This window comes from Sphaeramia orbicularis, chromosome 21, assembly GCF_902148855.1.
Source record: "Sphaeramia orbicularis chromosome 21, fSphaOr1.1, whole genome shotgun sequence".
NCBI classification, from domain to species: domain Eukaryota; kingdom Metazoa; phylum Chordata; class Actinopteri; order Kurtiformes; family Apogonidae; genus Sphaeramia; species Sphaeramia orbicularis.
The window spans coordinates 43710880-43723091 of record NC_043977.1 but is presented as its reverse complement, the minus strand read 5'-3'; the positions used below and the strand labels follow the sequence as shown (position 1 = coordinate 43723091).

Here is a 12212-nt window from a genome sequence, read left to right as displayed (position 1 = left end):
GTTGTTGTGGTTGTTCCTTCTTTTTCTGCAGCTTTATCGTGTCATAGAGGCTGGCAAACCAGCTTGGAGGCACATTACCGCCACCAACTGGCCTGGAGTGGGTTAACTGGCGGTTCTTGGCTGCGCGCGCATGCGGTTGACGTCATATTTCACCCCGGAACGCTCCGATTCGCGTTAACACGGAGCTGAAATGCGGAGCGTATCGATAACATTCCACCCTGGACCCTGGTATCAAAAGTTTCCAGATTCAGGCACTCTAGGCACCGTTTCCATGTTAACAGAAGGCTAATCTGCGATGAAATCTTCCCGGAGTCGACTGAATCCTACGCCGTGTAAACGGCCCCTATATGTTCAGCCCTGTAATGAACTGGCAAAATGTCCAGGGTGAACCCTGCCTTCGCCCTAAAGTTGCTGGGATAGGCTCCAGCAACCCTAGTGCGGATAAAGCGGGTTCAGAAAATGAAGTGTTAGTGATTCCCGCCAAAATGTGTGCTAGTGTTTCCCTCCACACTAATGGCGGCAAATTCAAATGGAATGTACATGTTGCAATATTTAGTCTCTAATGTGGCTTTGAAAGGGCCAAAGGCCTTGGGGGATCCCACCAGGAAACCAGAGGGAAGAGAACTTAGGACAGATTTGATAAAATGTCAGAATGGTATGAATTTTTGAAAAAACTAGGCATTTTGGTGACCTTTAACCTACAACATGACCTTGACATTAGACTTTTCATAGTACAAAGTACTCTTACGATACAATATGGCACTTACAAAATCGTTAAATGGCCCATCATGAACAGATTTATACATTGCACTGGACAAAAGAGTGGAGAAGCTGTGAAAGTTGCGATTTTCAGAGTTAAAAAAGAAATTTTCGGGGTGGGGTGGGGGATTTGGATGAAAATTAAAAAAAAAATACATAGGAGTGCTTAGAATATCTTGTTACATCAGAAAATCAGGGCTAAAGTGATATTTGATATTAAGCCCCCCCGCCCAGTACCAGGCAGTATTCTTGGAGACCATTTCCATTACAGGATACTACCGACTTTAGAGTACCTGGACGTCAAAGTGATGCTGTGCGTAACTTCCGTGACGCCTGCTCAGAGTTGCTGATAAATTCACCCGTTGCGAGTTGCCCCGTCAAGCTCACACTGAATCTTTTCCTCGGCCACCAAGGACAGAAATGTCTGAACCTCCTCGACCGGCCATGGTCTAGTTTTGCGGGCTGACACCATGGATTAGCCTACCGGCAGGGGTGATTCTAGGTTCTGGCCTTTGGGGGGGCTGAGCCCCCAGGAAGCAGCTGACATCTGTTCTTGACAAAGAATTATTCGGCTATTGAATTTAATCCAGTTTTTACATTTTTTAGAAAAGGCAAAGGTTTTTCATAAAGCATATATAACAAGAATGTGTGATAATCCAACTATGATCTAAGTACAAGTTCCACTGACATACAGTTCCACCACTATATCAGCCATTTCACCAGATGAGAGTCTAATATCATCTTAAATCTATGATGTATAATGTTAATGATTGAGGATGAACAATTATCACATTTTCTCCAACATTAGTGAATGTAAACAGAGGAGAAGGCTCAGCTGACCCCAGCTGTCTATCATATTGTGTCTCAGCTTTTTTGGCCTATTAAGGGATAAAAGATCATAATGGACTTTAGGCTATTTTTGGGCTGTTTCTAAAAGCCTATGCCCTCTAAATGTGATTTAGTACTGTGTAAATATGAAATGGAATTATGTGCTGTCCATGACATGGAGGAAGGTAGTTCATGTCTCATTACCCCTTTTCCACCAAAAAGAACCTGGTGCTAGTTTGGTGCCAGTGCTAGAGCCAGTGCTTAACTGGTTCCAACCTGGAGCCTCCAAAGAACCGGTTTGCTTTTCCATATGCTAAGAGCTAAGCGGAGCCAAGTCAGAGCTGCGTCATTACGTCATCGTAAAACATGATCACGTGACTGGGTCTGGTGTGGGAGATACTCACCCAGAAACAAGCGCTGCTCTTGTGTTTACAGCCTATATTGTAATCCACAGGAGAAAAACACAAATATTCACTCTGTGGCATGTGTCAAACATAAATATGTGGGTTTCTATATGACATACGTACACACATAATGTAAGGATAGTCTGTAAACAGATAATTAGTGACGTCACCAGAACAGTATTATTACCCAAGTTCATGTGAGGAATAGGAAAACACAGACAAAATGAACTTCATGCATTTCAAACAGGTTTATTCACACTGAAGTAAAATAAATAAATAAATTGGCTCATATAAAAAAATGCTTTAAAAACGGGAAGTAAAATCCAGATGGTGTTTCTATGAATCTCATCCATGGACAACAGCTGTAAAGAACAAAGCAAAGAAACCACGCTTTAATTGGACATGTTCTCCCCAGTGTGGACAATAACCCTGTCTACTGGAACACAGGTCTGTGAACTACTGGGTTTAGTTCTGCCTTTTATCAACCCACCGAGGAAACAGTGTTTCAGAGACAACATAGAAATGTTATTAATAGCTTACTGTTAGCATACCAGTAGCTAGCATTTTAACATCCGCAATGTTTGAAGCTTGCTTTAACCTCTAAAGTCAACTGTTTGTGAGCTATTAACAATGCGTTTGAGAAACAAAACTTACCAGTATCGTTTACCACTGTTTGAACAACAGACTCATCCACAATCCAAAGCCTCCAGTTTGTGTCTGCTGTGTCCCAGTTCAGTGCACCGGCTGTCGGGTTCACCTGCCTGTCCCCTAAAACCCAGTCCAGCAGGTCCAAATGTGGGATTCTTGGCAGTCTGGCCCCAGTTTAGCCCAGTTCAAAGTTAGTGCTTGCCTGGAACCTGTTTGGAACCAGTTTCACTGGTGCTTGGGCAAAAAGAACTGGTGCTAAGTTTGACATCGGCCCCGAACCAGCCCTGGAATCAGTTTGGTGGAAAGGGGTATGTGTGCTACAAAGGTAGACAAGTGCAAGCAAGGTTGCAGGGAAAATGCGGACTGGGTTTTCAGTGATGTGGGCGTATTCTATATGGACAAGTGGAATGGACTGGATAAGGACGCACTGAAGGGGCTCTACCTCATGCTGCGTTTCCACTACGTGGAACTGGCTCGACACAGCTCGGGTCCCAGATACTATTCCTGGAGACCGTTTCCATTACAGGACACTACTGACTTTACAGTACCTGGATGTCATCGTGATGCGGTGCATTTCCGTGTCGTCTGCTCAGAATCGCTGATAAACTCGTGTGTTCCGTGATGTCTGGTCAAGCTCATGCTGAATTTTTACATCGGCCACCAAAGACTGAATCTCCTGACTGAATGTTGTAGTTTTACAGGTTATCGTCATGTGGATTAACCTACTGCTACATTTACTGTAAACTTCCGCATCTGTTTTTTGTAAAACGGTGGGTCACACAGACAACTCTCTGACCAATCAGTGGTCTGCAGTGTTTACATGTCACATTTTAGTATCTGGTCACCAGTCTTGGAACCTCGGCGGAGGTGATACCAAAAAATTAGTACCAGGTACCAGATTCCAGGTCCTTCTTCGTAATGGAAATGTAAAAAGGCCGAGTCGAGTCAAGTCGAGCTGAGCCGGTACCATGTAGTGGAAACGTGGCATTAAATTATGGTAAAATATGGAAAAAAGAAAACAATATAATTTGTCATCAAAGCTATGGTCTTAGATTCCAAAAACAAACTTTTTCCTCACATGCTCATAAGCACTGTTGAGTCAAACATATGATTTATACAGTACATGTGGAGTTTCTGGTTGTGTTCACCTTGTATCTTGCCTTAACCTTATGATGACTTTACATTTTGAGATGCTTTGTACACTGATCGCTGGGACTACCATTACAATAACTAGTATTTTTATAGTATATTTCAGCAAATCAGAAGTATCACATAATTTCTTTATGTAATTCTGTAAGATTAGTTATGTTAAAGCTTTACAAGATCGGCAACATAAACAAGTAATGTTATCACAGGTAGTACAGAGGACCCAAAAGCAGAAACACCAGTTAAAGGTTCTGAACAGTGTATTAACCAACAGGCTAATAACAGACAGGGAACAGGCAGTAGGAGAGTCGGGGGTGGGCGGTAGGTCAGAAGCCGGGGAATCCTCCCTTAAACCAGGTGGGCGCAGACTGAAGACGTGGTCGTGGGCAGAAGGCGGTTCGACATCCAGGGCTCAGGCAGAGAGGCGAGGCGAAACAATGGCAGGTTGTTACTGGGGGATGAGAACAGGCAGGTGAGGTCAGGCAGGCGAGCAGGGTCGAAACCAGGCGGCAGGCAGAACGTGTCAGGACAGGCTGGGTTTAGGATCTGAGAACAGGCTTAAAGAATAACGCTGGAGAGTACACATGAAGTGAACAATCTGGTGAAGAGGCTAGGCCAGATACCAGGTATATATACGCCCCTGCCAAATGAGCCGTGGCTGCGACCACAGGTGGAGAGGGTTAGGCTGATTAGTGGGAGCAGGAACAGAGAATGAGGAGGTGTGGCCAAGGAAGAGTGAGGAGAAAAGAGAGCAGAGTAGATAGGGATGTGACAGAACCCCCCTCTCAAGGGACGGCCCCTGACGTCCCAAAACAGAAAAAGAACAGAAAACAAAGAAAAAACAGGAAAAAACAAACTAGAGATGGGTGGGCGGAGGGGGTCTGGAGGAGGGTATACATGTGACATCACTGCTAGCAGAAGTCACTGCGGTTACGCCTCCTGAGTGGCAGAAAAAGGGAGATGAGTGGCAAGGTTGGCTTCACTACCATCGAGCGGGTGCGGGGGTTAACAGCTCGCAGAGGTGTGAACGACCCTCATTTACATTTGAATGTCACTGGTGCCTGCCATGTCCGACCACAGAGACACACATTGGATGTTTTTTTTTCTTTTTATAGCATCCCATTGGATGTTCCCACAAAGGACAGCTCACATGTGATTGGTCATCTGTGCAGCATTATAATATGCCCCATCCATTAAAATATTATTATTATTGTTGTTATTATTATGTTTATTATTCAGATATTTATTTACATATTTATTTATTGTTGCAGGGTAATAATTCACATACTGAAAACATCACCACCAATATCAATTAAGAAAGAACACGACTGCCAAGATCATGTTAAAAAATAAAGACAAGCTTTAATAAAATGCAGAATGCAAAAAGCACACTTACATATTTAAGAAAACAGTGCCAACACTTTCAAATTAAACAAACTTAGAACTTCTACAGTCAGTTCAGTCAGATGTGCTGTCCTCACAACATGTGACTGTGCAGCTACAGCCACAAACAACAACACAGTAGAGTCCAAACAAGGCTTTCTGTTCTGAGCTGGAGGTTCTCCTTTACTTGACGTTTTCATTAACGTTTTTGTAACTGCAACATATAAAATACATCCAACTTAAATTACTAACAGACAGTTCTTATTAATTACTCTACACACTTAATGCACTCACATCACTAGCTTGAATATCATAAACGTTAGCTTCATTACACGTTCACAGAACAGTTTCAATCAACCAACATCTAGAACCTAATGTTGTTTTCGGATATATACACTTACAAAGAAGAAAATTTTCCAAGGCACACAGTAGTAGAGCACACTTATCGAACATGAGTTTTTCTGAACTTTAACTGCAGAGAAAATAGCGAACGGCAAATATACGTCAAAGATCATCTCTAGCAAAAGAGCGCCCACTCTGTATACAACCTTAGCGCACAGCGAACACAAAGATCCTTAAGGAGAAGACATCTCACTCCTATCAATTCTTAAGCCAACTGCATTTTAACAGATTTTAACAGATTTATCTATTATCAACTTATTGTAACTTATGAAAGTAATTTATACAACGTATGAAATAAGTTTGATCTTTGACCTAAAAACATCACATCAGACAAGTGTTGGTGCCATCTTCTCTGAGGGTGGTCCAGTCCAGTCTTCTGTGGTGGTAGAACATGTATTGGTTCTGGTGTAGTGTCTGTGGTGGTAGAACATGTGTTGGTTCTGCTGTAGTGTCTGTGGTGGTAGAACATGTGTTGGTTCTGGTGTAGTGTCTGTGGTGGTAGAACATATGCTGGTTCTGCTGTAGTGTGTGTTAGAGTGCAGCTCAAAGGTTAGAGAGCTCCAGACTCTGGAAGGATGGAGGCCTTACAGTCAACCCAGATGTCCCATCAGCAGTGCCATCTTCTTCATCAGACGTCATATCCATTGTGATCCCCTCCATAAATCTCCTCCTTGTTGTCCAGTTCCTCCTCTTTTGCCTCCAGCTGCTGTACAGACAGAAATACCATCAGTGCTGCACTGTGAGGCTAACAGTAGTAGAATGTGGTGTTTGTGTCAGATTCAGATTAAACACAGATTCTTATAAATCTTACCGTCTTTCTTCTCTGCTGTGGGCTGAAATGTTCATGGCTTCTGCCTGGACTGTTAGATCTGGTTGGCTGTATGTGTAGTTCCATTGGACTGTTTCTTTATGTCTTACAGGCCACTGGAATTAAAATATACAAGTTAGGAAGAGTAAAAAAAATAGATGCATAGGATTATAACAATAGAGAAACAAAACACAACAAACTATTAAAGTTACTTAATCAACAGGACTCCACTTTCTACTCCATTCAAGCCTGGACTTGCAGCTGGAGCTGCCATTAAATGAGCAGTCACTACTTCACTGTGGGTGAGCTCAGTCTGAAAACCAAATAGAAATAGTTCAGAAAAAGCAGACATTAAAGGCATACATTTACTTCTACAGAGCAGAATGGATCCAAACTCTTTAAAATCTTACCTTTGCTCTGGATCATACCATCTGTTGTTTCCTTCACTGTTTTGCAGACGGCGCACACCTTCCTAAAAAAATACAAGACTAAGTCACTTTGAGGAACAAACACCTCCAGGTTCAAGCAGTTCAATGTGACACATTCATTACTTTAATCAGTTCCACAAGTCAAACCACACTATCATACACTGTGCAATTAACTAAGAAAGTCACACTAAGATAAAATTCCCACCTAAATAGCACACATGTAATAATTAATTGAATATATACTTACCACAATTTTTGGATTGTGCTCCAGCCTTTTTCTGGTTCTTGTCCACAGTCTGGTGGCTCATCCAGCAGTGTCTGCCTGGTTCAAGTCAGTGAGTTGTTGTCTCACCTCCACTGTAAACTGCTGTGTCATGTACGACTCCATTTGCATTTGTATACCTCACAGCAGGACCATTTACATACGAAAACCTCACATAGCCCAAGGGGCTGGGGAGGGGTTATTGCCAAGGCTCTCTAACCAGAGGGGGGGAATTCACGGCAATTCCCGGCAGTTAGAGAGAATTTTCTGTGGTGACTTCAAATTCCCACCAGTAGGCGTTAATTTCAAGTTCCACAGCAATTTACAGGGACGTTAACTGACGAAAACCCCACTTTTCATGCAGTGATTGTTGTCATTTTAAATTTCACAAATGGTTTTAATATTTGGTGCTTTCCATAAATTATTTATATATTATGTGAGCGTGCTGAGACTAACTAAAAAGTCCAGATGTGGGTTAGGGGTTAGGGTTCGGGTTAGGTTGGTAGGATCAGAGTTTCTACCAGTAGAGACTCCGATCGGAGTTTCTACTGGCAGGATCGGAGTTTCTACCGGTAGAGACTCTGATCGGAGTTTCTACTGGTAGAATCGCCAATCCTACCAGATCGCAGTCTCTACCCTGACACATATATTCACTGGGGTCAGTACACTGTCAGTTGGTTCTCTGCTTAGTTTTGGACCCTGGTTGTCAGTAACGATGAAACCATGTATATTTGTTTCAGGTAAAAATAGCGATGATCCCCTTCACCCTGGATGTCCAGATACGCGATTTCTGTCCATCAGTGGCGGCTGCTCATCTTTCAGACAGGGGAAGCTCATTGTCAGCTTACATCAACAAAAAATTGTCAAGTCATTTAACATAAATTCGACCCTCCGTTCCTTTTTAAGAAAATGCTCAGTGACCTTATCGTACCAAGTGGGCGTCTTTTCCAGGGACTGGACCAGTGTCCTCTGAATGTCCAGCAAAGCTAGGCTGCTCAGATTTCCTTGGCCCAGTGTGTTGCGGGTGTAAGACTTCAGCCTTTTTAAACAACAGATGTTCCTTTCACTCCAACCTAGCCGACAGTTTGATTGATTTAACTATCTACAAAACGATATTAAACTCGAACAAGAAATGATTAAATTATGTAACTGAAACAAGAAAACGCTGAAATTATGTTAAATTTAAACAAGGAAGTCCAATGACTGTGTTTTATTTACAGTGCAAGAAATGAACGAGTTATTTCGAAGTGGTTTCTCTCTTGATTTCACAGCAGAATGTGCGACGGTATTAAACTGAACTGTGTCAGTGAGGGAGTAGATCTGAAAATAGCTGTCAATCAAACGGGGTTCAGCCTTTCGACTGATCCTCCAGTCAGCACGTGGGATTCTGGCGTCCAGCCCGGCCGAGCTCCGCCCACAGCTCCATTCACTCCCAGAGACGCCCGGTGTCCGGGGGCGGGACAACATCATGGCATTTATCCAATTACCATCCAGTTTTGACGCAATGAAAAAAACTGTTCCACTCAGTCCCACTGAAGCCCATAGACGCCCGCAGTCTACGGACAAATGCACTGAGCAGAGATCGAATGAGAAAACAGCGCAACATGAATGTATGAGAAGTGAACAACATCGCGTCTATTGATTTGTGATAAAGCTGATTCTGAACGAACTCATCTTTGAGATGAACGTGTTTTAACACATTTGCAGTCAATGAAATGTCAACACAACCGAACATAGTTAACCATTTAATTTTCGTAATTTTAGGGGAAGCCGGGCTTCCCTTGCAGTCTATGAGAAATCACCACTGCTGTCCATATGTCAATGTTCATGGTCCACTTTTTCTTTGGTAGCTCGTATGGATCCATGTCCAGTCCAACTGTCCTTCATTTAATTTCATGTTTCACATCTTCCCGGTCTTGTTGTGTTTACTGCTATACTCCGTTATGTTGAGCAGGTTGGTTTTTGCCACTCAGTCTGATTTAGAGGGGCGTGGCCCAGAAGGGAAGTGACGTATGTGTATACCCTCTATACATTAATACATATTCCAAGAAACTGGTAGAAAGGCCATGTGCATTCAGTAGTATCGGAAGAAATGAGTAAAGAACAGGAGACAAATCACTTACACTTCTAAAAAAGAAAAAAAAAAATCACTATTTTGCTTCTATTTGCCTTTTTTATTACATTGTAAATCAAAATCTTATGTAAATATCTCATAGGATACAGAATATTATCTCTGTGTGATTTGACAAATCCTCTTTATATGTCTTAAATTTTCTTTTATTTCCAATCCATATATGATTGGGTTTAAGAGAGGATTATACAAAACTATTTGTAAAGGCATTACTACGTGTATTGTTTTGGGAAAAAATGTATCCCAGTTGAGCTATAATTATATCAAATGTAACTAAACAGGAGCAGCTGAATAAAACCATCAGGTGGGGTAAACGGCTCTCTGCAGCCTTTTTCCTGATTTCTCTACCTCACTTATGGGTTATTATGAATATCTTTGCATGTGTAAAAAGTACAAAAACCACTGGGAGAAGTCCAACATAAGTCAAACTAACCCCACCATATTTTGCAACTGCTGCTGAAGGGACACTCGGGAATTACTCCCACCATGTGAGCAGCAGGCCAAAGCCAAGCAAGAAAAAGGAAAATACTCATAGTACTTTTCCTCATGATAGTAGGATACTGCAGAGGTTTACATATAGACACATATCTATCAAAGGCCATGGCTGTTAACAATAAGAAATCTGAACCTGCCAAAGAGTAATATATGAAATATTGAAAGATACATCTACTGAAAGATATATAGTATGTCTATAAATAACTTACATAAAACCCCATTATAATTTGAAAATATTTACACTAACAAACTATCCTTTAATAATGAACTGTAAATAACCTGAACAAATATGAACTGAAAGAAGGACAAAGCAGCTTTTATGACACGTCTACAGTTAGAATAATAAAATAATTCCAAACAGTCTGTTTCACTGAAATATTTTCTCAGGGTTCATGGATGCTTGCACAGATTACTATGGTATTTACATAGTGTGTGCTCAAGTATGCTGAGACGGAGCCAAGTGTCCTTTTTTTTTGGAAATCAAAATATGATCACCCTACTCAATATAGATTCTCACAACAAACTTATGCCAGTTAAAATGGGACCTAAATAAGTGAGCTTCAACTTTATAAAAACACATGATATGTGGAATAAACAAAATGAGAGGAGGCTTTATTATATAACAGTAAATCCAGTGACTGAGCTACAGAGTAACTGGACTATATGACACTATTGTGGTTTGTCTGTCACTCACCAGGAGTGAACCACTGACCGGTCTGGATCAGATCCCCCTAACATGTTTTAAAATCCTCATTCTTTCAGAACATTTACATTTGTTCATTGAACAGTTCAGGAAAGTATGACTGTGTTTCACTTTCTATTTGTGTGTGTACAATAGTGTATATGTGTGACATTGTGAATGATTTGATATGGAAAATGAAGATGATGAAATAAACAACATACTTTTTAGAATTAAAGTTTTGTTTAGTGACTCAATAGTATAGCAGTGGGGCTCAACAAACAATAAGGACCCCGTCTTTTTTGGTGAGCTAAGTCCTAGAACTCAGTCAGACCAATTTGTAGATGAAACATTGTGATACAGTACATGTGAACCTCTAAACCGGATGATGACTGTACATTTTGAGATGCTCTGTGCACTGATCACTGGGACTACCATTACAACTATTTATAAGCAGAATATTTCATTAAAACAGAAATATCACATTTATTTTTCTAATTCTACAAAATATCAGGCATCGGAACAAAACCATGTGCATTCAGTACTGTCAGAAGAGATAAAGAACAGCAAATTAGTCATCATTCCAAAAAAAAAAAAAAAAAAAAAAAGACCACTATTGTGCTTCGATTGATGACACTTGGTCTGTCAAAGTCTTATGTAAACATCTCATAGGATACAATGTGTTACTTTTGTGTGATTTGACAAAACAACATCTTTAAGTGTCTTAAAATTTTTTTCATTTTTAATCCATATATGATTGGATTTAAGAGAGGATTATACAATATTGTTTGTGAAGTCATTACTAAACGTACTGTTTTGGAAAAATCAGATTCCAGTCGAGCTATAACTATATCATATGTAACTAAACAGGAGAAGCTGAATAAAACCATCAGGTGGGGTAAACATGTCTCTGCAGCCTTTTTCCTGACTTCTCTACCTCTATTATAGGTTATTATAAATATCTTTGCATATGTAAAAAGTACAAAAAGCACTGGTATAATTAACGAGTTAATCAAACCAAACATACCATATATGACAAGTGCTGCTGAAGGGACACAGTAAAGTTTAAATATGGAATTGTTACAGAAAATTCCTGTAAAAGTAAAACTACAGAGTTTCTTAAAACCTACCAGTACAGCTGCCGTCGCTGTCTGAGCAGCAGGCCAAAGCCAACATAGAAAAAGGAAAAGAGTCACAGTACTTTTCCTCATGATAGTAGGATACTGCAGAGGTTTGCATATAGACACATATCTATCAAAGGCCATGGCTGCCAACAATAAGAAATCTGACGCTGCCAAAGAGTAATATATGAAATATTGAAAGATACAGGCTGACAAAGATATGATCTGTTTCTCTGATAGAAAGTCAGTCAGTAGTTTTGGGTAGATAACAGTACTGAAAAGAACAGAGTTGAATGACAAAGCTGCAATGAAAACATACATAGGTTCATGGAGGTTTTTGTGAATCAAAATAAGATAAACAATAATACAATTACTGCACATTATCAGAACATACACTGTAAACATAAGGAAAAAATAAACATACCTGTACTTATTCAGGTCTACAAACCCATCAATTATTAAATATGTTACATTTGATTTAACGTCCATTAAAACAGATTAAGTGACATGAAAACGACAGTGTCTCACACTGAAGGTTCCCTAACATGGAACATTAGTCAAACAGAACTGAGCTTTAAATACATTTAGGGTTTGTTTATTTCCACTATTGAGTAGATCAACAGTTTACGTCACATAATAGTTTGTCAAACTTAATTACACTCTAAGGATCTCATTAACAGACTAAACTACAGTACATGTCAACAAACTCTGGAGGTTT

At 40.5% G+C, this 12212-nt stretch overlaps 1 protein-coding gene across 1 annotated transcript; it reads right to left on the bottom strand.

The window, feature by feature from the left end:
- Positions 1-11056: 11056 nt before the first annotated feature.
- Positions 11057-11986, bottom strand: LOC115412045 (olfactory receptor 6N2-like). The gene has a single exon (XM_030124343.1). It carries the CDS (start codon positions 11981-11983, stop codon positions 11057-11059), a length of 927 nt encoding a protein of 308 aa, XP_029980203.1. The 5' UTR covers positions 11984-11986.
- Positions 11987-12212: the final 226 nt, after the last annotated feature.